The sequence below is a fragment of the Xiphophorus couchianus genome, chromosome 24 (genome assembly GCF_001444195.1).
Source record: "Xiphophorus couchianus chromosome 24, X_couchianus-1.0, whole genome shotgun sequence".
NCBI lineage: Eukaryota > Metazoa > Chordata > Actinopteri > Cyprinodontiformes > Poeciliidae > Xiphophorus > Xiphophorus couchianus.
Genome location: NC_040251.1, coordinates 17,219,839 through 17,234,356, shown reverse-complemented (window position 1 = coordinate 17,234,356; position 14,518 = coordinate 17,219,839). Strand labels below are relative to the sequence as shown.

At 40.2% G+C, this 14,518-nt stretch overlaps 2 protein-coding genes across 6 annotated transcripts in view; one reads left to right on the top strand and one right to left on the bottom strand.

Annotated features, from left to right (window-relative positions):
• LOC114140903 (uncharacterized) overlaps positions 1-14,518 on the top strand; it is a 1,158,965-nt gene that overhangs the window by 126,840 nt on the left and 1,017,607 nt on the right.
• Positions 274-14,518, bottom strand: part of LOC114140904 (collagen alpha-1(XVIII) chain-like) — a 35,869-nt gene continuing 21,624 nt past the window's right edge. For 3 of the 5 annotated variants that reach the window (XM_028011206.1, XM_028011201.1, XM_028011205.1), the window contains exons 10-46: positions 13,946-14,079; positions 13,855-13,872; positions 13,065-13,271; positions 12,971-12,997; positions 12,826-12,888; positions 12,662-12,745; positions 12,530-12,580; positions 12,318-12,458; positions 12,189-12,242; positions 10,958-11,002; positions 10,787-10,849; positions 10,372-10,503; positions 10,201-10,260; positions 10,096-10,122; positions 9,459-9,557; positions 9,329-9,364; positions 8,498-8,587; positions 8,320-8,352; positions 8,183-8,209; positions 8,040-8,099; positions 7,757-7,834; positions 7,605-7,640; positions 7,468-7,521; positions 7,308-7,379; positions 7,186-7,233; positions 7,072-7,102; positions 6,930-6,980; positions 6,815-6,849; positions 6,612-6,725; positions 5,395-5,542; positions 4,438-4,502; positions 4,062-4,190; positions 3,952-3,984; positions 3,607-3,873; positions 2,890-3,087; positions 2,704-2,813; positions 274-2,630 (exon numbers count right to left, since the gene is read on the bottom strand). In XM_028011206.1, coding sequence (XP_027867007.1) covers positions 2,414-2,630; positions 2,704-2,813; positions 2,890-3,087; positions 3,607-3,873; positions 3,952-3,984; positions 4,062-4,190; positions 4,438-4,502; positions 5,395-5,542; positions 6,612-6,725; positions 6,815-6,849; positions 6,930-6,980; positions 7,072-7,102; positions 7,186-7,233; positions 7,308-7,379; positions 7,468-7,521; positions 7,605-7,640; positions 7,757-7,834; positions 8,040-8,099; positions 8,183-8,209; positions 8,320-8,352; positions 8,498-8,587; positions 9,329-9,364; positions 9,459-9,557; positions 10,096-10,122; positions 10,201-10,260; positions 10,372-10,503; positions 10,787-10,849; positions 10,958-11,002; positions 12,189-12,242; positions 12,318-12,458; positions 12,530-12,580; positions 12,662-12,745; positions 12,826-12,888; positions 12,971-12,997; positions 13,065-13,271; positions 13,855-13,872; positions 13,946-14,079 — 3,137 coding nt within the window. In that variant the 3' untranslated portion in view covers positions 274-2,413. The remainder of the gene's footprint in view (positions 2,631-2,703; positions 2,814-2,889; positions 3,088-3,606; positions 3,874-3,951; positions 3,985-4,061; positions 4,191-4,437; positions 4,503-5,394; positions 5,543-6,611; positions 6,726-6,814; positions 6,850-6,929; positions 6,981-7,071; positions 7,103-7,185; positions 7,234-7,307; positions 7,380-7,467; positions 7,522-7,604; positions 7,641-7,756; positions 7,835-8,039; positions 8,100-8,182; positions 8,210-8,319; positions 8,353-8,497; positions 8,588-9,328; positions 9,365-9,458; positions 9,558-10,095; positions 10,123-10,200; positions 10,261-10,371; positions 10,504-10,786; positions 10,850-10,957; positions 11,003-12,188; positions 12,243-12,317; positions 12,459-12,529; positions 12,581-12,661; positions 12,746-12,825; positions 12,889-12,970; positions 12,998-13,064; positions 13,272-13,854; positions 13,873-13,945; positions 14,080-14,518) is intronic. The other 2 variants (XM_028011202.1, XM_028011204.1) reach the window with 2 other exon arrangements.

Genomic DNA, 14,518 nt, shown 5'->3' with positions numbered 1-14,518 from the left:
CTTCTTGTTACTAATTAGCCACTCTGTCTATATGTCAGTACACAAATCAGACATATCTACTAAATTAGCAAGTACCAGAGCATTGGAAAATGTCTAAATTATTTGATTTCTTGAATAAATTATGACCAAACCCATTTTATATCAAATAAAATTGCTTCCATTACGTCTTCAACTCTTTGTTCCCTAAAAAATTTGTTCCCACAGACGATCAAATGAGCACGATGGGTTTTTTTTAGGAGCTGAACTTCCCAAAGTAATTTAAAAAACGCACCATCACGTTTTCCCACACAAGTTTATTCAACCATGACATCTCTTTCCAGGATGACAGAGAAACAATCTCTAGCTGAAGTTATAATAAAAACAGTGCACAGCAGGTTAATGGCTGAATCCTTACATATCTGTTCATACATTTTATATCTGTGCTCTCAAACTTTGAAAGCAAATCACATCACACGTTACAGTCGGAGTAAAAAAGCAGTTGATTTAAAAAAAACCTAATAAATATCCCTTTGTTATTGATATAAAATATAGTTTTCAAATATTCTCCATCTTGTAGCAAAGTGATAAATTGATAATACTCATGTGCCGTGGGCTGCAGTCAGTGTACAGAAGTGAAAAATATATATTTCACAGAGAAGAATCATCTAATCTTTGGTTTGTTCAGTCACTTGGATTTACTGGATTTACACGCCTACTCACCTATTTTTCTGTGGAATGTGATTCCAAGTTATTTGCATATTTTTGGCTGAGCATATCTAAAAAAAATTACAAGAAAAGGCAGCTGGGGAAGCTGGAATACCTAAAAATAATGCTACTATCGGCTGGGGTTTGCAAGGCAGCCAATCCAGGAGCGCGATTTATTTTTCTTGCAGCTGATTGGCTGAACACCCACAAGGAGAGATAAAATAGACTGTAGATGTTTCCACTCTGCGTAATAATGCATATTGAAGAATATTTTTTCAGAACTATTAAAATAGTCAGTTATAAGCATTTTCAGCGGGCGGCTATGGTCCCTAAGTCCAGATAAAAATGTGTAAAAAGCCTCTTTTTGTTACAGTAGCATCATCACTTCCTAGAGAAATTGAAAAATCCAACTTTTAATTTGAAATTCTTCTAAATTCTTCTACACCACTCTCCAACATGGAAAAGACAAGCGAACATAGCATTGAAGCAAAGCAAATGTCTTAGTCTTCATATGGCAAAAAATGGTAACTGTTTCTCCTCCAAACAATCAGGCGTTTCTGGCAACTTGTTCATCTTTGCACATCCTTACTGTAATGTCCCAATTATGAAGGTTATCCAAACAGTTCTCAGGCCTTTGAACTGTAACTGGGTCAGAAAACAACCATTATTACTCAGAGTGGTTCCTCTGGTACGTTCAGCTCTCATGTCATGCTGACCTAACAGAAATTAATGGACAGTTTTTGGTGTGAAAATTGTTTCAAACAAAAACTTGGAAAATGTATTTCTGGGTGTTGGAAAGAATGTTCCAGACCAGTTGTTGAACCATTATATTCAGGAAGAGAACTGTAATGAGGTGTTTACCATTAGGGGAGTTTAATTATCCAATCCAAATTGACTTTGTGGATGTGGAGAAAGCTCACTACCTTGTTTGCCAATGCATTTTGTTGGCATATCCAGTCCTTGAAGAGCCAATCTAGAGGTGTGATCGCTGTTCGCATTCTTGGCACAAAGTGAAGCTTCCTGGAAAAAAGCATGTCTATCTTCACTAAGGTAAAGTTTGGTCACCAAGGTCTCAAGGTGTAGTTGCAGCTTGCTTGAGAACCTCAGGAACTCATCTTTGGTTTTTGCAGGCTATATGATTCTGTTTGCATCTTCAAGCCATGACCAGGAAAGCCATTAGTAGATCTATTGGTAGAGCCACTGCTCATCCACATTGAAAGAAATTGAGGTGCTTTGGGTGCTTTAGGTGGTCTTTAGAGTTGTCTCCAGGCATTTTGCATTGAGGAGATACGTGAAGACACCCAGAATCCACTTGGGGGACTGTAATACCTTCCAAATGTCCTGGACTCTCCTAATATAGCTGCAGAGTATCACTTGGAACAGGTTCCCCTCCTGAACTTGTTACCCATGTGACTTAATCTCAGAAAGTCGGAGAACAAAGGAAGGGTGGATGGATATTATGGATGAATGAATCACAATAAAGGAAGATTAATTCCTGGCCTGCCTTAATCTTAGAGTAGGGAAGCAGTTTGAAACCAAAAGTAAGCAAGAAAACAATGATATACCTCCAACATAAGACTGAGTCACCTGAGTTTAACCAGATGTGTAGGATGATTCTCTCTAGCACCATAAATCCAGGCTAAACAAACATAAAGTGATATTTCATGATAAAAACATATATACAATGCAACACAAACGGTGTGCAGACAAATTGAAGCTTAAACTAGATCTATCTTTGCCTGTTGTCATGGATGTAGCTGTTCTCGACACACAGCACAATGTAGGAGCTGGAGCAGCTGCTGGAGCTCTGCTGCAACAGGTTGCGGCTCTGCAGCGGCGACGCCATGCCCGTTAGCGCCCGTTCCCCGACACGCCACGCCTCGCAGTAGTTGTCGACGTTCCGTTGACCCCTGCTTGTCGACCCGTGCCACATCATCTTCTCTGGCCTTGGAGCAGCAAACAAAGCGGCTGTAGTGACCCTTTACTTTCAGGTTTTAGTCTTGTGTAGTGTTGCCTCACCATGTGTCGTCTTGGAGAACATCTTTGCCGTCGAAGGAGTAGATCGAAACATTGTCCCTCATTCTGCTATCGCTGAAAATGCGGTTCCAGTTGTCGAACAAAACCTCATCCTGCAAACAAACATGCATCAGAATTAGCTTTTACAACTTCAGGGCTTTATTTTATCAAGCAGATTAGTTTCAGCACCTTCAGGTTGACTATTGGCACGTTCTCCCTGTTGGAGTTGTAAACAATGCTGTTGAGATCTTCCAGTTTGGAGGACAGGAAGGCTCGGAAAGTTCCCTTCATCCCGATGGCCTGGGCCTGGCTGAAGCACAGGAAATCTGCGCCAGAGATGCCTCGCATGCCGCCCTTCTGAGGGCTGTTCAGCGCAATCAGGTGGAGCTGAGGAAACAAATCACATCTCAAAGAATACTCGCACAGATTGAGTGGATTTTGACTGACTAAATTCTTCAGAAAACAACAAAGAAGGGGATTCTTTTGGTTGTCGAAGTTGTCCACGCAATATATCTGGACATTATGGAGGAGTGGCAAGAAGAAGACGACATCCTGTTGGACAAAAACCATGTAAAAAAAACCAAAACTGACATTTTTGGATTGCAACCAAAATCCTACAGGGTACAAATCCAAAACTGCTGGTAAAAAGCATCCCCTTCCTCAATGCTTCACTTTCTACAGAGGGTCTGGACGCTCAACTACTAAGAAACAATTGCTTGCTTGAGGCATGTACTAGAACAAGCAAATTTCTTTTCTTTCAAAAAGTGAAGCGAAAAAGAAAATCCTTCAGGTATTTCTGGTATAGGAATTGTTTGTTGGGGGGGTTAAAAGCTCTGTACTCAAAATATTATTTTTACCAAGACTTGCTCTTCATTTCATTATAAATATACGTCCATCTTGTCTTACCGCTGGTCCTGAGGTGTGTCTGTGGATGGGAGCCTGGGGAACCGGAGGCGGCGGTCTCTGAGGACGGGTGACCGAGTAGCGGGGATCCAAATATCGACCGTCCGGCTGGTTGAAGCGGTCCGTGTAACTGGGATATCTGGGATTCGACGGCTGTGGGTAAACCAGATCTGTCTGGTATCGTGAGTCGGGTCGGTACCGGGGATCAGAGTCTGGGTTTGACTGTGATGGGGTCTGGATGACGGGGGGCGACGCCTCAACTGCGACGCCCTGAAAATAATGTTTAATGGCTTAAAAAACAAGAAGAGCTGTGTGGTTTAAAAACTGAAAACAGGAAACCACACTCACCGATGCACTTGGTAAAGAAATGTAGTTCCCAAGCTGAAAATAACAAAAATTTGAATTTTTAAAAAGTTTTTCTGGCAAATATTGGATCATTACTCAGAAACAAGTTTCACCTGAACTTGTCGGACTCCATCCCGGACTCGTACGTAAAGATCCGTTTGGTCGATAACATACACCAGAGATCCTTCAGGCTGTCTTCTAGCTGTGGCCGCCATAGTGTCATAAGTCCTAAACACTGTCACCTGCAAACACAAAAAGATGACTCGGCATCTTCTTATCCTGTTTTATTCATTTGTTTGATTCTTTATGCTACCATGGATCCAAGAGGAGAAAAAAAAAACAGCTGCAAGTCCATGAAGATTGTTCAGTTTCATGGTTTTCAAGTAATTATTTAAATAATTATCCTCGTCTTTGGGATATGTTTCATAATATTTGAGATTAAAAATCATATTCGTCAATCTAAAAAAATCTATGTGTACAAAAACTCACTCCTGAAGAGTGTCCTGGAAGACCTGGAGCTCCAGGAGGTCCTGGGGGTCCAGGAATACTGATAGCTGTAATAAACCACAGAAAAAGAAAGACCTTTAACACATTTCTAAACAAAAGCTAATATTTTCCTTTTTCTTGTTTTCTTTTTCTTCTACAATTTTTTTAAAACTCAGTTTGTCCAGAAAATTAAGAAAAAGCCAGAAAGCTGCTGAGTATATACACTATAACTACTAGTCACATATTTTATAGTGTTAAGTTTTTAAATATGAAACTAGAGATGTAGAAAAATGCAAACAGCAGAAGGAACAGAAAAACAAAAACCTTTCAGCATCTAATAAACCTTTCACAGACATAAAATTCAATCCTAAGGACAACAATGGTTCATCATCCTATTTTCTGTGGTACTATATACTTGTAAAGACTAAAGTAAATAAATAAAATAATAAAGCATATATCCCTCCTACGTTTGCAGTCATATCTCAAACAAAATTACCGAAATACCAATCTTAATTTTTCATAGAATATAATGAAGTGTGAGGAAAAAGAAAATTTCTTACAAATTACTTGAGAGTAATTAAAAATGTTTTTAAAAATATATTTATGTGTTGCTGCTCTCCTGGAACTAGCAGCTCTACTTTCAGTTTTTTGGGATTTGTTAATATCATAATTAAGAGTTTATCAAGTAATAATGTGGTGTGACAGTTTATGCAGCCGTTTCATCACAATGTGTGGGTCATTATTAAACTAAATAGGTGTGAATAAACACATAAGTTCTTTGATTTCCCATAAATGTGTTTGTGGAGGTACTAATTTAAATTTCAACATCAAGAGTACAAATGAAATTCACACAAAAACACATAATAACATAATATTAAAAGTTTTATTATGAAGTTAACTTTAGATGAGGAGAGAGAATAATCTGTCATAGTTTGAGTTTGTTTTTGTAACTGGACTCACTCTGTGTTCCTCCATAGGGCCCAGACAGAGATGGACCTGGAGGTCCTGGTGGGCCTGGTGGTCCAGGTTGACCGTCATAGCCTCTTCCTGGGGGTCCAGGAGGCCCCTGAGGGCCCGGTGGACCAACAACTGATTCTCCTTTTGGTCCCTGGTCAGAGAGACAACTTTGATCGTCCCTAAGTCAGGACACTGGAATCTCACCCAGACAGAAAAAGGTAGAAATGGTTTTTTTCCATTCAGAGTTAATAACTTCTAGTTTTTTTAAAAGTTATTATGTTCAAACTAGTAACAGGAAATGCCAGACATCTATCTTTGTGTCGCTTATGGATGTAAAATATATATATTATTGTTTTCAGAGTAAAAACGTTAGCAGAAAATATCATGCTTCTACGTTGTGGACTAATTTTCACGTGGACATTTATTCAACCTTTAAAATGCATATATTTTCACCAAACCAATCACATGTGTAACAATTCTAGACTTTCATCATTTCATCAGTGCTTGAATGTCTGTGACCCACTAAAGTAGGGATGCATCCTGTAAAAAAGTCTGGCTCATCCTTGGGAATAATTTCCAGATGTTTGAAGATGCCAAATTCAGCAGTTCAAGTAATTATACACAAGTATCAACATGATGGGAATGTCTGACCATCATACAGCTCAGATAGTAGACGGGTTCTGGTCCAAAATGTGTGGAATGACTCCAGAACAGAAGTCGACAGCCTTGTGAAGATGCTGCTGAAGCTGGTAAATCAGTTTCATGACCCACAGTGAAATGTGTCTGGACTAAATGGACTAAGAGGACTAAGAGGATGCTCAGCGAGGAAGAAGTCATTACTCCAACTTGCAGTTTGCAAATGTCCATAGGGACAAGACCTTATTTTGTGGAGACATTTCCTGTGATCTGATGAAACTAAAGGAATGCTTATACCACCCTCACTGTGAAGAATGGTGGTGGCAGCATCATGTTGTGGGGCTCTTTTGCTGCAGGAGGAATTGTTGCACTTCATAAATTGATGGCATCACGAGGAAACAACATTATTCCAGCTGGACGATGATACTCAGCATTCAGCCAAAGTGGCTTAAGTACATCAAAGTCAACGTTTGAACCAATGTGAGGAGCTTGAGGACAGAAACCCAAAACATTTGACCCAAATCACACCGTTCAAAGGCAATTCTACCAAATACTGAGGAAATGGATGTAAACGGTGGTCTTACTTGTGGTCCAGGCGGTCCTGGTGAGCCAGCTCCTCCTCCGTATCGGGGGTCATAATAACCACCGCCTGGTTCTCCTTTCTCTCCTTTCAAACCCTCCTCACCTTTCAACTCATTCTGGACAAAACCAAAACGGTTTTCATTTAAAAACAAACTGATTTAACCCGCAACACAGTTGGAATTGTGGAAATAGTGGTTGATTTTACCTTTAAAGTGTAAAAGTCAGAGCCTGTTCCCAGACCTGAAGGATAGAGGCACACACTGTAAATATTTACCTCATGTTGTGTTAGTTTCATATATATGAACATCAAGTAATGCTACCTTGAATTTCAAGTATTCCTGGTGGTCCGGGATCGCCTTTCTCTCCTTTAACTGTGCAAAAAAATGAGGAATTAAAACATAAATAACAGCAAATTTTGTTTGTGAAACTTTGATTCGTACAAAAGAAAGTCTGAAACCTTACCTGCGTAATACCTTGAGTACTCATCATGCCCCTAAAACAAAGAGAGGAAACAGTCAGAGACAAAGTCATTGTTCTTTGATCTAAATGGAAATCAGATGTCTCCACCCAACTCACGCCTGGAGGTCCGGGGGGTCCAGGGGGCCCCGCAGGTCCTGGGATGCCCTGAGAAATAACAAACAATGAATAACATCTTCATGACTCACTTGTTCCATCCAACACCAAAGCTTTTCACTTACAGGGTGACCGTATCCAGACCCACCGCCAGAGTCTCCCTTCTCTCCTTTGACCCCGTTTAATCCTGGTCGACCCTGAAATATTAAAGTCATCCTTCAGTCATTTTCTTATCTTAATAAAAACGATAATTTAAAATTTTTCCTTAATGGAACAGAAACATACTGATCTCCCAGGAATACCAATCTCTCCTTTTGGTCCAGAAGAACCTTGCGGACCCTGGAGAAATAGTTACTCTTGTCACATTTGCCCAATCTTGGTATCTTGTCAAACAGATGAAAAAGTATTAAATCAGTACATACAGGAGGTCCCACTGGGCCAGGACTTCCTCTCTCACCCTGCGAATCAACAACAGTCACTTTAATTCTTAATTAAATCTAATTCATGGCTCAATGTCTGATACTTAAGATCGAAGAAAGCCAAGGAAAACAGAGGATGTTTTGCATTGGTGTACCGGCTGTCCTGTCAGGCCTCCCAGATACAACGGTCTCCCGTCAGGTCCCATGATAATGCCAGGCTCTCCTTTCTGTCCCTGCAAGATAAAAAGTATATATTTTCTTTCAAAACATTGAAAATGAGAGCAAAAATATGCAATCTCCATCGCTGGTTAGAAGTTATTCAGATCGACCACCACATTATAGTCGGTTGGTCAGATTCAGATTTTCCAGGTTTTATCTGCTCATCTGTGTTATTAGTGGAGGGATGTGGATAGATTTTCACTAAAAGGACTGTCCTACCTTAGGCGCATATCCTGGAGCACCAGCATCCCCTTTGTCTCCTTTAGGCCCTGCTGATCCCTAAATCAAACGACATACCACCATTACTTTAAGTTGAATCCTTGTCTCAATAAAGTGAGGTTGGTAGATGCATCGATACGTACTTGGAGTCCTGCTCGCCCTGATCCGCTCTAAAGGAGGAGGAGAGACGGCTCATTAAACACAGAACAGCCTGGTTCTTACTTGGTAAACGTCAGTGAGTTTTAGTTTAGTTCAGGGAACTGAGGGAGCATCAACTCACCTGTCCCAAATCGTTCCAATAAACCTCGTTAAACTAGCAAGACAAAGTTAGGTTAGTTAGTAACAAGCGGTGAGGCAGGCAGTGACCGTGCAGTGAAGGAGGGAGAGGATGGTGACAAGTTGAAGGGTTAATTTCATTTTCCAATTAATGTACATTTATAGTTAGAGCTCTGACTCACATCTCTTGACGACGGCTGGTAGAGAATCTGTCCTGGCTGTCCAGGCGGTCCAGGTGGTCCAGGTGGTCCACCGTCTCGACCTGGACGACCCTGAGTTCAGAATAAACACGTTTAAGAAACAGCAAACATATTTTTTCATATGTAATTGGGTTAACGCTTACTGAATGTGTTGTAGTGTAAGATTAAAGCACATTAGCACCTGCAAAACTTCAAATTGAAGTTAAAAATAAGATTCTGAAATGACATTTTAGCATCAGTGTTTGAACAAACAATTAACTAATACAAACAAAAAAACAGAAAACAAAAGAGGTCTGAATGTAGAACCCTGTGGAACACCTTTTAGTCTTTTTTAAAGCTATACAATATAAATTAGCTCATTTTTCAACAACAAAATTAAGACTCTTCTCAAAATACCAAATTAGGCAAATAGTTTTAAAGCAAATATTTTGGTTGAACAAGAAAATATTTTCCTTGCAGATAATAAAGTTAGACAGGACAAAGACAAGATTCCCTTACATTTTTCATTCAAAATTTCCAGACATTTCTCAATAGATTTAACCATTTGGAAACAAATATTATTGTGCCGATCTAACCTATCGGTTACTTCACCCGCACACCTCACCACCTTCTTGCTGCCCTTTGCAAATATCAACAAACCACCGTCACTTGCTTCATCATACAGCACTGCAGTTTCTCTGACTTTTCTCTAGATCCACTCTTACAGCAAACAATCTTTTTCTCAACATTTAAACCAATTGGCCTCACCAATCTTCTGAACCTCCTTCAACCAATCCCTCTTTAGCTGTTATTCAGGAAATAAAGGAAACTCACCGTCTCTCCCTTCTCCCCTCTCTCTCCCTGTTTACCCTAAAGAAATCAGGACAAGTAAAGATTAGTTTCTTAAATTACACATTTAACTATTATGTGTCTGGAAAAATGGCATGATGAAGATGATCAGTACTGGTGTTCCAGGGTATCCATCAATGCCTGGAATCCCAGGAGGTCCCCTTGGTCCCTCTGCTCCTTTAGCTCCATGATCCCCTGGAAAACCTGGCTTGCCCTACAAACCACAATTAAACATTTTTACATTTAATTTTTAACTAATAGATAAAATAAATAAAGTAGGGCACGGATGACCTTTAAGGGAACTTAGCTGGACCAGCTATTCCTGCATTGTATGGTTAGCATTGATGCTAACAGACAATAAAACACAACAGCACTAATGTGGAAAAACATTTTTCAACATTAAACATTTATGTGAAAAAGTTTAGCAGATTTTTCTGGAAAATTTGTCACAAAAAAATCTATTTTATTATTTACCAGTTGTAAGATTTACAAAAAAAGAGCACCTAAAACAAGGCAGCAGCTTATAGAAAAACAGTCCAGTTGATTTTTAGTTCTGCTAAAAACAATAGTTTTAAATATTTTTATTTACTACAAATAATTTTTGACACTACAATTCCCAGAAAGTGACTTATTGGTTGTACTTTACAAACTTTATCATGTTTTCTTATCCTACAAGCTTCAAAAACTGAATCTGACGTAATTACAAGAGCAGCTAAAGAAAATGAACCACAGGATTCATTTCCATTACTTACAGGTAGACCAGCAATGCCAGGTGGACCCTGAAAACACGATACAGTTCAGATCAGATAGTATAAGGATGACATAATCAGAGAACCAACTGTGTCCAATATGGCTACCTGTGGTCCAGGTGGACCTCTGAGGCCAGGCAGGGCATCTAGCACCTCATTTTGATTCCTCTGCATGGAGAAAATGTGAATTAGAAAGAATATTTGAACAGTTTTACACTTTTGTGATTTAGAGTTTTTAATCCTGTCATAAAAGGGATTAAATTTGAAACCATTACTCACAGTGCCAGCGAGGTACGGTGGCCCCGGTGGTCCAGGAGGCCCTGGAGGCCCAACTGGTCCCATGGGACCTGGAAGTCCTGCCAAACCAGACTGCCCAGGAGTACCCGTCCTTCCCGCATCGCCCTGACCACCCTGAGTCAGGATTACAAGCAGAAATATGGTGTTTTGTCTTGGAAAATTATGTTAGACGATTAATATTTGTCACTGAAAGGAGAAAAATTAGAGGAAAACAGAAAGAAAACGTTCAAAAAGTGGAAAAGCAGAGGCAGATTTCTAAATATTTAGACAAACGAAGAAGAAATAGAGCTTTATTTGAAACATTGCCATCTTTATGGAAATGGAAAATGTTAAAAAGCAAAGCAGATCAGCAGAGAAGAAACCCGACCCAACCCAGTACCTGCTACCCATTACACACCGAAGAGGATGGAGCAAAGAAAGAGAAGAAGTAATTGAAAGGGTTGGAGTCCGTTGTGTCTTGCTAGAAGAAAGCAACAGAAAACCTATGTGGTTTTGCAGCAGCATTTCCTATTATTTTTAAACAGTAAACAAATCTTTATGGGTTTTATTTTTAACTATTTTAACTAACCTTTTCCCCAGCTGGACCAGGAAGGCCAAGATCACCACCGTCGCCCTAAAGAATAGAAATTAAAACATTATTGCTAAAGGCAAAATCATCATAAAAGCAGGTGGTTTCATTAGCAAGCAGAAAATGAAAACACTGACATGGCTACAGGCAGCAGGAGGCGCTGTTGTCAAACCATAACATTGAAAATAAACTACCTTCATCCCACAACCACCAGTAAAAAGTACTGGTTTGTGTCTGATTAAACGGTGCCTTATAGGATAACGCATACTCGCATTATCACGACTGAGATTTGGGGATGAGAACTTACCAGCACCGACAGTGGAAATCAAAAGTTTGCATACACTGAATAAAAAGAAAAATCCAACTTTTTCAATATCTGCTAAAGGCAGACCAAATTAATCTTGTTTTATGTAATTTACAATTACCTAAATAATTTTCATTTGTCGCAATAATGAGAGAAAGTGTCAGATTCCTCAAAATCAGAAGTTCAATGAGAGAAATACCAGATGATCACGTCATGGCTTGGGAAACTTAAAACAATTATACGCAAGGATTGACATGATGGGACTTTTCAATCATGCTGCTCAGGAAGGAGATTGGTTCTGGTCCAAAAAGTGAAAATTGATGCCCAAACAAAAGCCAAAGACCCTGTGAAGATGCTGCTGAAGCTGCACAGTGACACATGTTCTGTACCGACATGAGCTGGAAGGCCATTCAGTGACGAAGAAGAAATTACTCCAAAAAGAAACAGAAAAAACAAACTGTGGTTTGCAAATGCACAAAAAAATTCATTTCTGGAGACACCTTGTGGCCTGAAGTGGAACTGTTTGACCAGTATGATCATCGCTACATTTGGAGGAAGAACTGGGATGTTGTACCATCCTGACTGTGAAGTATGGGGGTGGCAGCATCATGTTATGGGTCTGTTTTGCTGCAGAAAGAACTGGTGAGTTTCATAAAGTAGATGGCATCATGAGGAGGTGGAAATATTGGTGCAACTTCTAAAATCATCAGCCAGAAAGTTAGAGCTCTGGCGTATCTTTTTATCCAGAATGTGTAAAGTTCTGGTTGTAGTTTATCAGAAAGATGAGTATTTTAGTTTCATTTTAAATAATCTGAAGGTTGGTCAGCCCTAAATAAAACTGAAGTAGCCCTTCCTACCTTGTGGAACCCCTTTTGTCCGATTTAGAAAGCAACAACAGACTTTTATGTAGACGATAATCAGTTTTACCTTTTCTCCTCTGAACCCGGATCTGCCAGGGAGACCAGGAGGTCCAGGTGGGCCCTGAAAACAACAGAAATACAGATTTACACCCTTTGACTACTAAGTAATCAAACACAATACAAATTGGTTTCTCACTGGTAGGCCAGGGACTCCATCTTGTCCAGGCGGTCCAGGAGGTCCAACGGCTACTGGACCATCAGGTCCGACGAGTACTGAAGTACCAGGTGCCCCAGGACGGCCGGGCGGACCAGGGGGCCCACGAGGACCAGGTGCACCCTGCCCATCACATTTCATAACTGTCACTCTGAGATATTTTTTAACTCTTTTCTTAATGTTGAACAACTTACCCGGAAAGTTTCCAAGTCTGGGAATCCTGAACCCTCCATGTCAACAAATGTCTACAAAAACATTCACTGTGGTTAGAGTTTGTTGTTTTCACAAGTGAAGTAATGGCTAGAAAGGCGGATATTTTCACATACTGGACGATCACCAGTGCCAGGTCCTGGAGGTCCTGGAAGACCTGGGGGACCTCTTGGTCCAGGGGAACCGTCTCCAGATTCACCCTGGAATGATTCGGAGATAACAAATTATTACCGTAAATAGAGACTTCACATGATTAGCATAATGTCTTCATGTATCGCACCTTTTGGCCTTTCATACCAGCCGTTCCTGGAATTCCTGGAATACCCTGCGGTCCAGCAGGACCCTAAAAAAATCATAAAAGTAAAGACGTCAATGGATAAATAATCAGTCAATTCAGTGAAAAGTTCTGCTAAAATGACACTTACAGCTTTTCCATCCTCTCCTGGATCACCCTGAAGGAAAAAGAAATGGTCAAAAAACTAATATTTTTATTTAACCTTTTTAATTTCTCGCACTTACAGGCTGTCCATCAGCCCCTTGAGGTCCTTCAGCCCCTTCCAGCCCTGGTGGCCCGGGTGGCCCAGCTGGACCAGCCAACGGCTGCACAACAGAGCCGTCGCCGAGATTGAAAACCTCGGCTGCAGGTCCTGGAGGACCAGGAGGACCAGGGGGCCCCTGAACGCCACGTTCACCCTTTTTGCCAGGATATCCAAAACCAGTATCACCCTGGCGAGAATAACAGGTAGGCAAGCTTTTAGATGTTTGGTGTTACTTTGCTTAGATCTACATCACTGATGGTCCACTGATCGCTCCCCTTTCACCGTCACAGAACTAATGGTTCTCTTTCTGTTACCAATCAACCCTGATACCTGCCCCCATCCACTCCACCATGCCACCATCCTCTTCTCTAAACCTTCACTTTGAAAATTACATTAAGCCATCCACCGTTAGGACCTCTACTTCCTATAACCTCACTGTTCAATCTCTCTTCATACATGCTTTCCTTATTGTTTCACACCTATTTAGAAGATGTTTACACCATCTATAAAATATTTAACAGAAAATGCAGGTTGTGGTGCTGAAATCTGGACACAATGCTGCAAAGCTCAAAAGTGTAGATAAGGAAGACTGTAGACGTTAGCTGTAGTGCTAAGACAGTTTCCGTTGTGAGTATTAATGGACATGAAGGCCTATTTGAAGTTTTAACTATTAAAATACCATTTTTAGGATGTATTTGCAAATTCCATTTATTCACGGTGACTGTGTAAGAATCCACTACCCCAAAATCAAATAAGTGCAGTTCACATACCTTTTTACCCTTTTCTCCCTAGAAGGAAAGAAAGAAAACTGGTTATTTGTGTCAGATGTCAATGTTAACTCAGAAATTAGAGATTTCTTACTTTGTCGCCATGCTCTCTACCCTGAGAGGAAAAACTTGAGCCTGAGCTGCTGCCTGAATCCCCCTTTGGCCCTGCAGGACCTCGGTCCCCTTTCAAGCCTTTCTCTCCTCTGTCGCCCTTCTCACCTTTGCCTCCTAAGAAGAGCAACAATTTAGCCTGTTTAGGATTAACAAATTTAAAAGGCAATGCTTTTTTTTATCAAATTGTTTCAAATGAAACCCTGAACCTTGAAAATCTCATCTCCAAAAAATATTTTTCACTTAAGACAATAGCTAATTAACTAATCAAGGTATCAACTTACGAAGCTAGCAGCTAGCAAAGTTAGCGGTGAATGATGCTAAATACTAATTAGGCTAGCCTTTTAACAAGCTAACAACTTTATAAAGTTGATCTCTACTCAATCTAACAGCTGCACCATCTTACTGCTAAAATATTTTATTATTCATGCTAATAACTAGGAAAGCTAGCATCTAGCTAAATCAACAGCTAATGGGTATAAAAGCTAAATAAGCTAACTAAAGCTAACATGTTACCAAAACTAACCATAACTCAAGCTAAGAATCAAGAATGCTA